This window comes from Gymnoscopelus braueri (genome assembly GCF_963280865.1).
Source record: "Gymnoscopelus braueri genome assembly, chromosome: 2".
NCBI lineage: Eukaryota > Metazoa > Chordata > Actinopteri > Myctophiformes > Myctophidae > Gymnoscopelus > Gymnoscopelus braueri.
Genome location: NC_137604.1, coordinates 6,488,059 through 6,506,309, shown reverse-complemented (window position 1 = coordinate 6,506,309; position 18,251 = coordinate 6,488,059). Strand labels below are relative to the sequence as shown.

At 43.2% G+C, this 18,251-nt stretch overlaps 2 protein-coding genes across 2 annotated transcripts in view; both read left to right on the top strand.

Annotated features, from left to right (window-relative positions):
* Positions 1–520: 520 nt before the first annotated feature.
* LOC308075871 (putative nuclease HARBI1) lies at positions 521–1,904 on the top strand (the record flags this gene model as incomplete). The annotated part of the gene is made up of 4 exons (XM_080415852.1): positions 521–629; positions 851–1,171; positions 1,417–1,607; positions 1,731–1,904. The coding sequence occupies 4 exons, from the start codon at positions 521–523 to the stop codon at positions 1,902–1,904; spliced, it is 795 nt and encodes a 264-aa protein (XP_080271978.1).
* A 6,966-nt stretch (positions 1,905–8,870) lies between these two features.
* The window catches only part of LOC308075861 (uncharacterized protein), a gene marked incomplete at its 3' end in the record, with an annotated part of 34,033 nt that continues 24,652 nt past the window's right edge, over positions 8,871–18,251 (top strand). Inside the window, exons 1-2 of the mRNA XM_080415840.1 lie at positions 8,871–8,949; positions 12,412–12,470. Of these exons, the coding sequence (XP_080271966.1) occupies positions 12,431–12,470 (40 nt within the window). The 5' untranslated portion in view covers positions 8,871–8,949; positions 12,412–12,430. The remainder of the gene's footprint in view (positions 8,950–12,411; positions 12,471–18,251) is intronic.

Here is an 18,251-nt window from a genome sequence, read left to right as displayed (position 1 = left end):
ATTTGACCCTCGATATAAGGACGGAGTTCTTCACTTAGGGTGACAAGAGAGTTACAATGGCCCCGATTCATAAAGGGATTTACGACCATATTTTGTACGTACCGGCATTTAGGACAAATCCTACACCTGCAGTCGGATTCATAAAAGTTTTTTGTTCTGTGTTTTGTGCGTCAGGTGCGCACGTTCTCAGGTCAGCCCCGAGGGTGTCCTACCAGGGCTGAAATGTGCGTATGTCTTTAGAATGCTTTATTCTTCATGTCAAAATCAATTACAACAGTGGCAAACCTCAAATAAAATATGTATGTGGCCAACTTGTGTCAACACATTTTTTAAAAGACAAAATATGAAAAAAAAAAAAAAAAGATTACATTAAAATAAAATAAAATAGGCCGAGGCCTAATCATGACCAGCTTGTTCAAAGTGATTAATGGTGCTATATAAAGGACTTGGGGTGGCTCTCAGACTGGGCACTAGCACTATGGCAGATTTAATACTATTAGAGCATTTGGCCAACCAAGCCATGGGGAGAGGACGGCGCGTCTTCGAAGACCGCATGAATATGTTTGAGGAGAGTGACGAGTGGCTCCGGTGCCGCTTTCGTCTCCCTAGGCACAGTCTGATGGAGCTCTGTGATACCCTGGAGCCATATTTGACCCGACCAACAAACAGGTTAAAATTAAACATTTTTCAAATGTAATTCTAGGTTTTTAATTCGATTGTTGTGGCCTATTTATGGCATGCAGCAGTTTCAGATATGTTTCAAATGTAAAGTGCACGTATCAAATTGATGCCTATTATTAATTAGTATTATATTATAACAGGAATCATGCCATCCCTGCACATGTGCAAGTTTTGAGCAGCCTGGGGTTCCTCGCCACCGGGTCATTCCAGCGGCTGGTAGGCGACAGATCTGGAATTTCTCAGGCGTCCCTGAGCCGCACGCTCCCGAACGTGCTGGATGGCATCATCCGCCTGGCACCGCAATATATACAGTTCCCCTACACAGCTCAACAACAGCAACCAATAAAACAAGATTTCTTCGACATCGCCGGCTTCCCCAACACCATTGGAGCAATAGACTGCACTCATGTGCGCATCAAAGCGCCATCTCCAGACCCATTCCCATATTTCAATCGCAAAGGCTATCACTCCATCAACATCCAGCTCATATGTGATGCTGACATGAACATACTAAATGCAGTTACCCGTTGGGGGGGGGGGGCGGGAGCCACGACTCCTTTATTTTACACAACAGCAGTGTGGGCATGCGTCTTGAACAGGGGGCTGCTGGGGACGCATGGCTCATTGGTGAGTGTTTATCCAATTGCTTATTTTGTGCCTTTTCCTCTCACTTGGCTACATGCAAATTCAATTCACCGGATCGCATGGCTAACCATTATCCGATCTCTACCATAGGTGATAAAGGCTATGCTGTGGCTCCCTGGCTCATGACCCCCCTTTACAACCCCCAGACCCAACAGGAGCGGGCTTACAATGACAGCCATGTGGCCACACGCTCCGTTGTGGAGCGCACCATCGGTGTGCTGAAAGGCCGCTGGCTGTGCCTCGACATAGCAGGAGGAAAGCTCCTTTACAAGCCCGAAAAGGTATGAAAATGAAATACAAATGTATAGTATAACCTCCACATTACACCAAGACCTGAAAAACAGTGGGCATATGCTATTATATATGTATGCAGTCTATTAATTAGGTCCCATCTACTCCAACAGGTATGCAAGATAGCCATGGCCTGCTGTGTCCTCCACAACATTTCAAAACGCCATGGTGTCCCCCTTCCAGACGTAATCCCCCCACCCATAGACATGCCACTGGACCCACCTATTGGTGCTGAGGACAACAGGGCAGCACTAGCACTGCGCCAACAACTAATTGCTCGTTTTTGAAGTAAGGATGCATTAGACACACAAGCAAATTAAACATTTACATTTTTATTCCCGCCTCAGCGCCCTTGCAATTTCTTCAACTGCTGCAGCCACACGCTCCACCGCCGCCAGCAACAGCTCCTGATTCCGGAGCACCGCTGCTGACACCACCTCAGCCCGGTCAGGAGCTGGCGCGGTGCGCGCGCCAGCTCCTGACCGGCCTGAGGTAGTGGCAGCAGCGGCAGATGATGATGAGGAGGAGGAGGAGGAGGAGGAGGATGATGGCGGGGGGGCGGCGGCGGCAGCAGCAGCAGAAGATGGTGGTGGTGGTGTTAATAGGGATGTTGACAATATTGATGATCGGCGTGATGATGATGATGATGATGATATTGATGATTGGGCAGATGATGATGATGAGATTGATGATCGTCGGCCACTTGACATACTGGGCATCTCACCATCATCAACCACCCGTGGAGCTGGGGTTCGAGGTGGAGGTGGTGGTGGAAGAAGAGGAGGTGGTGGTGGTGGAGGAGGAGGAGGAGCAGCGGAGCTGTGGCTCTGGACAGATTCATCCAATTCACCTGAATAAAAACAAATCACAATTATTTGATGAGCTTTTATTCCTCAATTTATTTTCATTTAGTTATGCAACAAGCGAGGCTGCTTGGAGGGAGTACATCCTATAGTTTGGTGCTCATTATCAAATAAGAAGCAGGCCAGTTATCAGGTTTAGAATGGGTTGATTAGGATTTATAGTTTACATACTATCGGTTGAGGATGCCCCCATGGCGTCCGTGTCCATTCCCTCCGCGGAGGGGACGCCGGAGATAGCCACATCTCCTATTAGGAGAATAGTTTAATAGTCAAATCGTGGGACAAATGTAAAGGTATGGATCAAAATAAAAATAGAGTGGTCTACATACCAATGATGGCGCTAACTTGCTCATCAAAGGGCGACGGTGATGGTGCCGTGTCCGGCCCCCCTCCAGTGGCCAAGCGGCAACTCCGCCGCTTGGCCATACGGCTCTTCACCGAGGCCTTGATGTCCGTCCACTTTTTTTTTACTTCTTTCGGCGTCCTTTGATTGATGTAATACTTTATTAACAGTTTGCAAATACAGTGCAAGGTTCTTATAGTGAACTAAAACTAAAAAAATAACGAACACTCAAATTAGGTTTCCCTAACTGAAAAATAAATAAATAAACACCAAACAATCAACGAAACACTGTATTGCGTGCTTGACTAACTAACTGAAATTGTACACAAAATGCACTAATTTTTCGGGGTCAATTTATCAGCTTTTTGGGATATAAAATCCTAATCCATTTATTCTAAAGGGAAGATAAAGTTAAAACGAACATAATTTAATTCTCCAAACGAACAAAAACTAAACTACAATGAAACATCCAACATTATAACCTTATTGGTACAGTGGTATGATTATGGTGCTATAACAGCAGAACACAAAAAGCCTGTTTCCATTGTGGGCCTGGGTATTATATTCACCTTAACACGGAACTGACCGTATTTACATGGGCTGTAATTTCGTCCCACGCTCAAATAATACGTTTTTGGCGATCAACGCCATCAAGGAGCACTTGTATCTCGCTTTCGGTAAAGTTTATTTTCTTTGTTTTCGGGGCCATGGCCAGATTTGATCAGAGATAAACTGCTGAGTCACGGTTCACGCCTTTTATGGTGCAAACTGGGGCGTGGAGCGATGTAAATGAACCTCTCGGGATTTTCACGCCCAGCTGGCTGTCATTATAATATAGAGCTGGTCATTATAATATAGAGCTGGTCGTACACACGTCTCTGTGATATACGAACCCCTTTGGGAACTGCACGTCCGTTTGTGACTACCAAAAATACGACCTCCTTTTCGTTATGAATCGGGGCCATTGTCTTTTGTATCAGTCAGTTATTTTGCTATATTATAAACCAGCACCCTGAAGTCCTTTTTGCACTTAAAAAAAGACAAAGAGATTGAAATCTCTGCTAAAAATAAACAGAAATGAAAGCAATTCATTTTTGGAAGAGCTGTTGTCCTCCATTATTATGTTGCCTTCCCTAACCTAGACAGGGGGTCGTAACATAATTTGGAAGTAAAGTTGCAGACTAGAAAACGCATATCTAGAACATGTACTACTTGTAGATGGACGGGCATGGATTGAGATGCACTCAGCGTTTATCTGGAGTCAGATTAATGTCCAAAACATGTTAAGAGTGGGGGGTAAACATGCGTATATAAGAACATAATCTCAGGGTAAATGTGAACACTAGGGGGTGGCAAACAGCCATCCCATGAGAACCCAAATGACACCCCTGCATACCACTATGTAGAAATACTTAATTACAAGTGAAATATACTGGCATCAAAACATTAAGTACCAAAAGTAAAAGTACTTATTAAGCAGAATGTCCCGTTTCACAAATTATCTCTCTCTCTCTCTCTCTCTCTCTCTCTCTCTCTATATATATATATGCACACAAATCTCATGCGATTAGAGAAATGCTTGAGTAAAGTAACAAACTTGAGTACATTTACAGTACTTTACTTAGTTTTACAGGTTAAGAAGACCCCAATGTACACATTATAATAGACATCAAGTTTAAGTTGCATTGAGTGTATTATCTCCTCATGCCTATATAAATCATTTCTGACTGTCACAATATGAGACAAGGGTTGGACCCAAGTGCAGAACAAGGCAGGCAGATCAAGTTCAATGGTGATTTATTATCAAACTCTCAATACAAGGTGGCAATGAAGCAGGACATACAAGCAAGGAAACACCATGTCGACAACAACTATAATCTGGCAAGCACACTGCGAACACAGGGAGGTTTAAATAGACACAGACTAACAAAACACAGGTGAACTCAAAGACAAATCAACACAGGGATTGGCTGGGGCACAACAGGACACAGGTGGAGAACACAACTAATCAAATGGAGGTGAGACAAGACAGGTAGCAACAACTAGGGCAGACAGGAAACACTAGGAACAATACTACACAATAAAGGTACAAGGAGAACAGGAAACAAATAGGAACGATACAGAGACAGATCTTGACACTTTCAACTGTATAGTCAGTGAGTATCTGTGACAAAATCACACCACTGAAGTCCACTTAAGGCCTTGAACCTGATAATAATATGTGAGGCTCTTCTTAAACGAGTACTTCACCCCAAAAATGACTTATTTTCTATCAATTGCACACTCCATGGAGCCTTGAATTGATGGATTTTTTATTTATTTTTTCGCATTCCTAAGCCAATAATTTGATTACCGCCGGAAAGATGCTAACAAAGTAGACTCTTTGTGTGTCCTACCGGAAATACACCGGGTCATCAAATTATTGGCTTAGGAATGCGACAAAAAATAAAATAAATCCATGTATTCAAGGCTTCTTGGGGTGTGTAATTGATAGAAAACTAGAAAAAAGTGCTCCTCGGAGCACAGGTTTCCGCCAGGTCAGGTAGGTTATTGTGGCCACCTGGTGGAGCTATAATAGGCCATTGTGAAAAGGGTGTAATTTCTTCTTAGGCCTTTTACGGCTATTGGACACCGCATTCTTGATTTGAGGCATTTTGTTACAAACATTTTGCAAAATTTGACCTGATGGTGGTGCCATAACAAGCCAATGTGAAAAGGGGGCATTTCTTCCTCGGCCTAGTGGCAATGTGCGCGCAAAGTTTCACTGAAATCGCACGCTGCGTTCATGATTTGAGCCATTTTGTTCAAAACTGAGCTATCCTGCAAACTTGTGCCAATGTTAGGCAATTAGGATGGAATATGAAATATCACCATCGGACACATCCGTCTTAATCACATGACTATAGAGATACTGTGAACCGATTTGCGTGATTTTTGAACAGAATCTGAAGGAGTAATAGCAAAAGATTTTTTTTTTTTTTTACAAAAGTCAGCCTCCTGGTGACGTTCTAAAAGGCAGATGTGAAAATGCAGTGCAAAGATTTTTACTTGGCCTCTAGGGAGTGTGCGTGCAAAGTTTCACGCAGAAAGGGCCGTTATAGTGCCACCATGAGGCTGATTTGAAAATGTTCAAGTGGCCTAGTGGGAATGTGTGTGCAAAATTTCACGGAAATCACATGCTGCGTTCATGATTTGAGGCGTTTTGTTCCAAACGAACCATTCCTGCAAACTTTGGAAGCCAATCTTAGCCAATCAGGATGGAATATGGACAAATCAGACAGATCCGTGTTGATCACATGGCTATGTAGATACTGTGTACCTATTTGCGTGATGTTTGGACACAATCTGTAGGAGTAATATAAAAAAATGTGTTAAGCAAAAATCAGCCTCCTGGTGGCGCCAATCTAAAATATTGTCATCCAGGGAGTGTATGTGCACAGTTACGCAGAGACCGAGCCAGTTCCAGAGACTAGCTGCTCGCAGACAGACGGTCAAACACACGGACGGACGGACGAACACACGGACGGACGGACAGGGTGCAACACATAGTCTCGGTCATGCCATTCGGCCTGGCGGAGACACTAAGTAACCTTTAGGTAGGCCTTGCCATTTACTGTGTTCAGGTGTTTAACTTGTGTCTGGTCTTCAACACCACAACTCTTTACCTCAGCCAGCCCAAATGATGGTGTTCCCTTTGGGTCAATGACTTTAGCATCAGGGCTAGCTCCAAGGTGAGGTGCATCAAGGTGGATGATGATCCCACATTGGGTCACAGATACATCAGATACAACAGATAGATCAAAGAAGTCTGCATATCGCCTCAGTATCTCAGGTTCCAGATCCAGCCCTGTTTTCATGGTGGCTGTCTTAGTAGTTCCTTTTATAATGCGGGCTGCCAAAGCTTTGGCGGAAGACTCCCCACGAATATGGCATATTTCCCAGAATGTGCTGGCTGTAGGTCTAGGTTTGCGTACCTCGGTCCACAGCTTGCATTCGGACCGCTGGCAGGTTTCTGCTTCAATAGCAGCAGAGATCTCCCGTTGACACCTGTAAGCTCTCCAAGTGGCATTGTTTGCGTGTAACTGGGCTGAGAAGCTATTTGAGATGTATAAGTGTAACCCTCTACACTACAGGCACCTGAGGAAACTCTGGGTCACCAGGGTGTTTAATAATGTCTCTGCTCATTTCAGGAGGGCACAGGGCCAAATTGTGTGTCCACCATCTCTAGGTCCTTAAGCCCGTGCAGCAGTTTACAAATCCCCAGTTGTGGACGGCGTTCTTTTAATTCTAAAAGAGTGACTTTGAGAGCTGTTTCATTGTGAGTCAATGAGGAGCATATTTTGAATCATCAATTTCTAATCAATGGAGCAATTATTGCCAGACCCAAGGGGTCGGGCTTACATAAGGCTTTGTACCTGTTTCGTCCATACATGGGCAGGGGCCATTTGTCCTCCGGCCCCAGCCAAAAAAGTCTGTCCCCCTTTCGTCCATACATGGGCAATTGGGCATACACAGGCTGACACGTCATGTGAAGTCCGGCTTAGCCGTGACGTAGTGCATGTTTTGTACCTGTTTGCCAGACCCAAGGGGTCGGGCTTACATGAGGCTTTGTACCCCTTTCGTCCATACATGGGCATAGACACAGGCTGACACGTCATGTGAAGTCCGGTGACGTAGAGCTCTGATCTTATAAAGTACTTATTCTGGGTCTGGCAGAACCAGGTCTCCTGGTCTTGTTTTTAATTTATTCTCCACCTTTGGAGTAACGGAGTTGGCAAGGTAACTACACAACCCAAACCTCTGCCAAAGTGGTATTGCCCTTTAAGTACATGTTGATACCAATCTATTGTTGTACTTTTACTCAAGTACATTTTGAATTCCTGACTTTTACCTGCAACAACAGAGTGTTTCTACATTGCAGTATTGATACTTTTACTTAGGTAAAAAAATGTTTTACTTTTTTCCACCACTGCCTGGTACAGACTGCCCCACGACACAAGAACATTCCTCTCTTATCTTTAAATATAACTAGGCTCACTCTCTCTCTCGTAATGTAAACTAGGCTCACTCTCTCTCTCTCTCGTAATGTAAACTAGGCTCACTCTCTCTCTCTCGTAATGTAAATTAAATTTGACTAGAGGAGTCACAGACACTTGTCTTATAAGGAGACAATATTAGATGTTTTATTAATAAGAGTGTATTGGCTAAATAAGCACAATAATAAGGCAAGAGCAAATGTATTGTGAGCCTACAGCATGTGAATAAAGAATAGAAGTAAGAGTAAATGTATGGGTAAATGTGAGAGAAAAAGCCTGAAAGAAGAAAATGAAATAAATAAATAAGCCACAAAGGCTTATTTATTATTTATTTATTAAAATGTATTGAATCTATTGTGAGCCTACTGAATTAAAAGTTTGCCAACTAATTAATTCAAAATCTCCTGCTAACAGTCTTTTGCCAAGATGCCACCCAGTCAGTTGTGTTACTCCTGTTTCACTCATTCCGTTCCACACTCATTCATTGTGCAGTGCCCTTTAAGTGTTACGACAGTACTGATTTACGGCTGTTCCTTACGACAGCCGATCTCACTTTACTGGTAAGGTCAGATGCAGTGTTGCCATGTCGGCTTATTATAAGCTACGTTGGGCTTCTTTTTCTGTAAGGTTGCTTGTAAATATTGGTAGTTGCGGGTTGCAGTTTTTTGGGCTTGTTTCTAAAGTGTATTTGCTTATTTAGGCTTGTTTCCATTTTTTTAAATTTATTATTTAAACTAGTGGTTCTTAAATATTTTCGTAAATGTTTTGTGCCAGGGTTCAGGCAGGGAGAAATTTGTGTTGTTAGAATGTTTCAAGAAACATTCCAAATATTCCACATTTTATTGCAAGAGTTATGGAAAATAGCCGATCTACAAGCTATTTTCAAATAGCCGATGCATATTATAGGTTTAAAGTGCTCTTGTGACCTACGTTGCTTCTTTTGGGCTTTTATCCTAGACCTGGTTGCTTATTTCTCTCACAGAATCTGGCAACACTGAGCACTGGTCAGATGGTTTTTGCTTGCCTGTAACTAACTTCACGTCTTGCACATTCGTCTCCAAAGTGCCTTTCTGTGACACTCTTCTGTTAGGTGAGCAGCACTGAACATGTATATTTAAGAGGTTTAACATTATCTGCCCCATGGTAATATATTGCTGGATTTATGGTAAACGTTTTACAACTACATTCAATCATTCAGTACTCTTTGTGACACACATGGGTCCGCTTATTATTCCGACCTCTCCATAGACCAATTAGCGACCCCCCTGTTTGCCCTGGAATGTCACCAGTAAAGCCCGTATTTCTTCAAACATGTACAAATGCGAAATATAAGGTGCTTATCCGCTTGACCCAAATGTTAACTAGGTGTCTGGAGTATTTGTGCAATGTATTAGTTCATAGTTGTCAATAAAGAAGTGTTTTGATCCCGTCTGTGGCCGATTCTGTCGGAGTTTCCAATGGGCGGTAGTGACGGGGCGCACCTGGTGAAAGCCGGAATTACACTCAATGTAAACAGGAAGTAAACGAAGGGGGGGGGGGGGGAATGATGACTGGCCACAGATGGGATTAAAACACTTGTTTATTGAAGAATATGGACTGGAATACATTGCACAAACACTCCGTACACCTAGTTAACATTTGGGTCAAGCGGGTAAGTACCTTATATTTTGCATTTGTACATGATTGGAGAAATACGGGCTTTTCTGGTGACATTCCAGGGTAAACTGGGGGGGGGGGGGGTGGAGGAGCTAAGACTCTCGTAGATACGACAGTAAAAGTCAGACTCGATAAAATACATATACGATAGTCTTTATCTAAGGCTACCAACGGTGACCTCCCACAATTCAGAAAAATACCCATAGTACCGAAATCCCAATATTCTGACCAGGGGTGCCGGTCTGCCGGAACATATTTGACCAGGAGCACACGCAGGCACACGCATAGATTTAAAACTACTTTAAATTCGCACCTCAACAAAGTTTTCAAAGGCTCCCGACTCACACCTAGCGAATTAACATAGGAATAAGCCTAGATGCATATCAATCAGACAAGGTTAAAAAACAAGTTCAAATGTTGTCCTTTCTGAATTAGGCATATAAACACTGAATTTGAAAAAGCAATGCCTCTTTACTCCAAAACTAGGGAACTAGGCACCGTTATTGAAATGTTGGCCCATATCCCAACATAAACTTGAATGTAGTATTTTTATTTAAAAAAAAAGCTTTGGAAAGCTTCCCCAGAAAACACTGATAGAATCCGCAGCCTTCATCATCACAAAAGGCTTTTTCAGCTTCACATTCAAACATAATTATTATAAAATAAAATGAAATATCGGCTAAAACCGATATATTATGTTGATATCGGTTCGATACCGATGTTGCGTTTTAAGGCCAACATCGGCCGATACCGATATGATGACCGATTAATTGTCCATCCTTAACCCATTAAGGCCTGAGTCCGATTCTTAAAGGTGTAGTGAAATGAAAAATATGTTTTTCACACTTTTAGAGCATATCCGTGGTCATCATATGGGCATACCTAACAATAGATGCTAAAAAAAATGAAAAAAAACAATTTTTGTGTATTTTTATATCTAAAGTCCCTAAAAACTATCTCCCATAGCTGCACGTTCTTCAAACACAGCTGATTTTAATTACAGAGATACTCCGTTTTGAATCTCATTGAAGATGAGTGTATTACTCATTTTAAACTTCATCTGCACACTAAAATATGTATCTGAAAACATTATAGGTTAGAAATAAGCCAGGTAGTAGCAAACGTGCTTCACTGGCCGTCTCTCTCTCACTTGTAAACAAACACTAGCCGTGTTGCGCCCGGCTGAAGTGATTGAGATCCAACGTCCCATAGCCTGAAGGGATGGGACCTTCTGATTGGTTTAGAGTCGGTTGAGCCGACGTTTCAGACTGAACCTTCAAAATAAAATGACCGAAAATGTCACTGCAGTGCGCCTTTAAAAAGTTTTCTAAATCCTAACAGATTTTTGAAAAAAATATAAAAAATATTTTTTCACGATTTTTCAAAAATAGCAGATCTACAAGCTCGTAGCGCGGCACTCGGTGCCGCGCTATGAGCTTGTAGATCTGCTATTTTTGAATAGCCAAAGAAATCTAAAGTGACACAGATGCGTTCCAGGTATTAATGGGTTAAAGATATTGTTTTATTTTTGTATTTTATGGAGTGGTGTGTGATCCGATTCACTAAGCTGGTCGTAAATATATATATATATATATATATATATATATATATATATATATATATATAGGGTTAGGGTTAGGAAAACACGACGTGCAATTCTCAAAGGGGTGTGTAAATCCCTAGCCTCGATCTCCAGGCTTTTATTGTTTAGTTTTGCTAAAAGATAAAAGCCTGGCCCAGCGAGTCGGTGGACTCGGTATGAGGAAGTGTTTCATTTCCCAACCAACCAGAGTGCAGTGGGCGTCGCTCGTAATGTTGTGTTAACGGTGTGGGGGTTGACGGACAGATCGGTGAACCAATTAGGATCAGGCGCAATCTCTCGCCGGCTCACACCTCAGGCTCAGAGAGCATTGTTTATACAGTGGATCACTTCTTTTACGGGGCAGACCTCTCCCCTGTAGGCCTCGTTCTGTTCTCACATTACGGGCTTTTTGATAAGTTCCATACGGTGCCTATAACTTATAAGAGACATAACTTTAGCGGACATTTCACTTAGCAAACACAGAGCTTTGGAAGGGAAACAGTGGAGTATTGTCTTACCGCCTGGCGCCCGTCCTTCACCATGGAGAGTCAGAATACTAGTGAGAGAGACAGAACAGAGAGTGTTTGTAGCCAACGCCCGGCCCGTCACACAGGTGCGCTGAGTTGGGGCTGATCGAGGAGGTAGAGTGGCAGGTACCGCCCCTCGATGACGCAGCCTGGGCTGCAGCGCTTTCTCTTGGTCTTCTCTCTGTCTCTCCTCCACTGTCTCCCCATGGTGAGGCGCTTACCTGCCAGGCGGTCTCGTAGCGAGACTCCACATGCGTTATAAGTCTGAAAGTTCACGGGTCAATTCAAATATTTTATAGACACTACAAGTGTATAGACACTACAAACTGTTGATTTATGCTTGGAAAAGAAAACTACTCTGCTGTCACTGTTCATAGGGTGACAGCTGTGCTTGAGCCCAGTAAATAATATACAAATATAATAAGCTGGATAAAAGTAGTAAACTGCTACTCAAACCTCTATTACTCTACTCAGTTGATACAGCTACATGGTTTCCGTAATTATTTTGTCATGAGCTGCAGCATTGGTTGCAGAAAGACAACTTATTTCTGATAGCCAGATGCAGATTTTGTGGAATATTTTTTTTTACATCTAATTTAGCATGATGTGAGCCTAGGAGAGTTGAATCATCAGGTGGTCTACGACTCTCCAACATTTGCATCAGCATTGGAACCAAATATCTGGCATTGGTCCGACTCTAGTAAACTAGAGTTTACTAGAGGTTAAATGTCACACCAATTTAAATATTATAATGACATCATTATTATTATTAATGTTTTAATTGTAGGTCAGTGTGTGGAGTCCAGATGATCTCTCCAGACCCAGACCAACACCCCCCTGACCACAGTAAGTTTAAAACTCCTTTCATACTTTATTTCTGTGTTTCTGTTGATTTTGTGCCGGGAACTATTTTCAAAACGTTTTGAAAATAGCATTTCAGCCTATGTCTATATAGCCTTGTTCCCAGCCTCACTCATCTGTGAAGAGAAGAGCCTGGTCCTAAACCAGTGAGTGTCTCAGGATTTCCGTCGTACGCGTTTCCCCTGGAAACAATATTTTTTTACCAATCACAACACTAGTTTCATTCATGGAGAATGTTAACAGATTTGTAAAGCATCAACGTCATTTCCTTGGGCGTTACTTCCGCCAAATTCAACCATTTCCGCCTAGACAACCAACAGCCCGGGTCTTGCCCAGCGTGACGTGTATAGGGTTAATATGATTGAACTGATTTTGATTGCTATACTAACACATTTGGCTGGGGACCACCTGGAACCCTCTCAGGGACCCCTAGGGGTCTAAATTGGATGGATAAAAGGGGGGAAATGATAATAATAATAATAATAATAATAATCAGTGTGTCCCCTAGCCAGAAGCTGAAGGTCTAGGGGAGGATTGCGCTTGCAGTCCTCCCCCACACAATAACGCTTAACCACATTAACCCTGGTATCCCTACCCATTCCTATTTGAATATGAATCATTTTTGTTGAGATTTTTAATTATTAACCCTCCCTCCATATCTTCAAATTAACATTTGACTCTGGAGTGTCTACAAATATCTGTAAATTGTAAAATACCATTAAATGATTTAATGAAATAAACAGCATTTTCACTGATAGTTATACTGTGTATCGAAATAATACATTAATCAATTAAATATTTCCGTGGACTTAAAATCATAATTTTATTTGATGGCCTTGCTTTCCTGGCGTTTGGCCTTTTGTGCCCTGAATATGTTTGCAATTATAGGCCAAGTGGCCTACATTACATTACAGTCATTTAGCAGATGCTTTTATCCAAAGCAACTTATTAATAAAGTGCATTCAACATAGGTAGGCAAGGAAACTACTAATCACCAGAAGTCTTAGAGAGTATACCCAGCGCTAAGGTAAAAGTGCAATATATCATCTACCTACTTTCTTAAACAGATGAGACAAGTAGGAAAATGAAATGAGCAAGAGCTAAAACAAATAAGCCTAACATCATATTCAAGTAGTTAGATGAACACACACACACACACAATAATTTGCGCACATTATTTCATGCACACTGCTTATTACCCCGGTTAGCAAACACGTAGCATGCAGCTAACATGCTAATGCTAATCTCGCCGTGAGACTAGACATCCGAATGCAGTGACTCTAATTTTGACACTGGCCCCATAACGTGATGCAAAACAACAATAACACTGAAACGACAATAATCCCATTTGCGTTTTTTTATTCCAAAAATCTATTAATACATACACATATAACAATAAAATCTCACCTTCACAACGCGAACAAGTCCGAACATGTGGTTGAATCACTTCCTGGTAAAAATAAATAAATAATAATAATAATAACTAGACGCGTCGCAATTCAGGGCAATTGCAAAGTGTGGTTGCGCCGACGCGATTCGCGGGTCGGTGCCGCCGGGACCCGAGTAATACGCTGGGAGGAATACCGTCGGAGGCTGCGCCAATTACATTGTCACGTCACTCCTGAGATCACTTGCTTTTCATTTTGAGAGGATTGATCCCCCAAAAATCATGTTTTTGCATCAAACGGTTACATTTTGTGCATTTGTGGCGCCCCCTATGGATCAAAGTGGAAATGCTTTTGGGGATTCCTTGAGTAAACCACCCTGGACATGTGATTCAAATTTGGGATTGATTGGACGTTTCGTTCGTGATTTCTGGCATTTTTTGTAAAACGGGCCCCTCCCGCTAACCATTTACGGACGAACGGTAAGGACTATCAAAATGCCGTTTGGATATGTTTATCGCATGGGTCCAGAGATCATGTGTACCGATTTTTGTTAGATTTGGACAAAATATATGGGAGGAGGAGCTAAAAGTGTGTTTTGAAGAAAATTGAAAATGGCGGAAAATCTATCCCGACGCAAATGGGCGTGGCCTATATGGGGAGATGCGTCGTGACCCAAGGAATCCAGGGGAAAGGAAACTCTTGAACCTACGGTTCAAGAGTTATAGGCCAAAACGTAAAGGTGGCTGTTATAGCGCCACCATGTGGCCGATTAGTGTAATTATTTTTTCAATAATTTCGGACTAAATTATGAACCTCCCCACCAAATCTGGTAACTCTAGCTCTTACGGTTTCAGAGAAAAAAATACTTGAATTTGAGTTTTTTCACTTTTACATTAAAGCGGATGGGGAAATTTAATGCACTAATAAATCAATATCAATTAAACAATTTAACCAATCTCTTCCAGGTCAAGACGGTCATTTTGAGATATGGCACTAAATTGGGGAATGAAAACTGTGGGCTGTGATGTGTTTTGAAATATTGTTTATCTAGAGTATGAATAACTAGACGCGTCGCAATTATGGGAAATTGCAAAGTGTGGTTGCGCCGACGCCGGTCGCAGGTCGCCGCCGCCCGGACTTGAGGAATATGCTTGGAGGAATACCGTCGGAGGCCGCGTGACGTGCCATTCGAATTTGGTGCTGATTGGATCCTGTGTTCGTGATTCATGGCGTTTTGATTTTAAGAAATAGGCCCCTCCCACTAAAATAAATAAGCCCCTCCCACAAATGTAGCGGGCCAATGACATCGTCATGTCACTCCTGAGATCACCTGCTTTTCAATTTGAGAGGAGTGATCCCCCCCAAAAATCATGTTTTTGCATCAAACGGTTACGTTTTGCGCAGTTGTGGCGCCCCCTATGGATCAAAGTGGAAATGCTTTTGGTGATTTGTTGAGTAAACCACCCTCGACATGTGATTTAAATTTGGGATCGATTGGACGTTTTGTTCGTGATTTTTGGCATTTTTGGTAAAATGGGCCCCTCCCACTAAGTTTGGAAGCCAATTACGGACGAACGGTAAAGACTATCAAAATGCCGTTCGGATATGTTTATCGCATGGGTCCATAGATGACCTGTACCGATTTGTGTGAGATTTGGACAACATTTGTAGGAAAAGGAGCAAAAAGTGTGTTTTGAAGAAAATTCAAAATGGCGGAAAATGTATCTGGACGCAAATGGGCGTGACCTATATGGGGAGTTGTATCATTACCCAAGGAATCCAGGGGAAAAGATTTTTTTATTTTACGACATACGGTTCAAGAGTTATAGGCCAAAACGTAAAGGGGGCTGTTATAGCGCCACCATGTGGCCGACTGGTGTGATTATTTTTTAAATAATTTTGCAATAAACTATTAACCTCCCCTCCAAGTCTTGTAACTGTAGCCCTTATGGTTTCCGAGAAAAAAATACTTGAATGGGAGTTTTTGCAATTCCCATTAAAGTGGATGGGGAAATTTAATGCACTAATAAATCAATATCAAAAAATCTATCCAGACGCAAATGGGCGTGGCCTATATGGGGAGATGCGTAGTGACCCAAGGAATCCAGGGAAAAAGACATTTTGATTTTACGACATACGGTTCAAGAGTTATAGGCCAAAACGTAAAGGGGGTTGTTATAGCGCCACCATGAGGCCGATTGGTGTAATTCTTTTTCCAATAATTTTGCACTAAATATTGAACCTACCCACCAAATCTTGTAACTCTAGCCCTTACGGTCTTTGAGAAAAAAATACTTGAATTTGAGTTTTTTCACTTTTCCATTAAAGCGGATGGGGAAATTTAATGCACTAATAAATCAATATCAATTAAACTATTTAACCAATCTCTTAGCAAAATACAAGCGCACGATTCCAGGTCAAGACGGTCATTTGGAGATATGGCACAACATTGGGGGATAAAAACTGTGGGAGGAGAAGCAGTTTGAAATATTGTTTATCCGGAAGGATAAAGTTCATCAAGTACTATAGTCTGGTTGCCCTGTTAGGGCAACCACACTAACTAGACGCGTCGCAATTCAGGGCAATTGCAGAGTGTGGTTGCGCCGACGCTAGTCGCGGTTCGCTGCCGCCGGGCCTCGAGGAATACGCTGGGAGGAATACCGTCGGAGGCTGCGCCAATTACATTGTCACGCAACTCCTGAGATCACTTGCGTTTCATTTTGAGAGGATTGGTCCCCCCAACATATGGTTTTTGCATCAAAAGGTTACATTTTGAGCATTTGTGGCGCCCCCTATGGATCAAAGTGGAAATTATTTTGGGGATTTGTTGAGTAATCCACACTTGACATGTGATTCAAATTTGGGATTGACTGGACGTTTTGTTCGTGATTTGTGGGCTTTTTTGTAAAACGGGCCCCTCCCGCTAACTTTGGAAGCCATTTACGGACGAACGGTATGGACTATCAAAATTCTGTCGCATAAATACCCATCGCATGGGTCCAGAGATCATGTGTACCGATTTTTGTGAAATTTTGACAAAATATATGGGAGGAGGAGCTAAAAGTGTGTTTTGAAGAAAATTCAAAATGGCGGAAAATCTATCCTGACGCAAATGGGCGTGGCCTATATGGGGAGATGCGTCGTGACCCAAGGAATCCAGGGGAGAAGAAATTTTGATTTTACGACCTACGGTTCAAGAGTTATAGGCCAAAACGTAAAGGGGGCTGTTATAGCGCCACCATGTGGCCATCCATCCATCTTCAACCGCTTATCCGGAGTCGGGTCGCGGGGGCAACAGTTCCAGCAGAGAGCTCCAGACCTTCCTCTCCTGAGCAACATTAGCAACTTCCTCCTGGGGGATCCCGAGGCGTTCCCAGGCCAGTGTGGAGATGTAATCCGCCCATCTGGTCCTTGGTCTGCCCCGGGGTCTCCTCCCAGTGGGACGTGCAGCGAGGACCTCCCTAGGGAGACGCTCGGGAGGCATCCGTACTAGATGCCCGAACCACCTAAGCTGGCTCCTTTCCAAGCGAAGGAGCAGCGACTCTACTCCGAGTCTCTCCCGGGTGACCGAACTTCTCACCCTATCTCTAAGGGAGATGCCAGCCACCCGTCTGAGAAAACTCATTTCGGCCGCTTGTACCCGCGACCTTATTCTTTCGGTCATGACCCACACTTCATGACCATAGGTGAGAGTAGGAACGAAGATTGCTCGGAAGACCGAGAGCTTTGCCTTCTGGCTCAGCTCTCTTTTCGTCACCACAGTGCGGTACAGCGACTGCAATACCGCTCCTGCTGCTCCGATTCTCCGGCTGATCTCCTGCTCCGTCCTCCCCTCACTCGTGAACAAGACCCCGAGATACTTAAACTCCTTCACCTGGGGCAAAGCCTCATTCCCTACCCGGACTGCACAATCCACCGGTTTCCTGCTGAGAACCATGGCCTCAGATTTGGAGATGCTGATTTTCATCCCAGCCGACGCACACTCGACTGCGAACCGATCCAGTGAGAGCTGAAGGTCCCGGACCGATGGTGCCATCAGGACCACATCATCCGCAAAAAGCAGTGACGCAACCCTTAGCTCACCGAACCGTATACCCTCTCCGCCACGACTTCGCCTCGAGATCCTGTCCATGAAAATCACAAACAGGATAGGTGACAAGGCGCAGCCCTGTCTGAGACCAACCCCCACTGGAAAATAATCCGACTTACTGCCGAGCACACGGACACAGCTCTCGCTTTGGGCGTACAGAGATTGGATGGCCCTCAACAAGGTCCCCCTCACCCCATATTCCCGCAGCACCTCCCACAGAAACTCCCGGGGGACCCGGTCATATGCCTTCTCCAAATCCACAAAACACATGTAGACCGGATATGCATA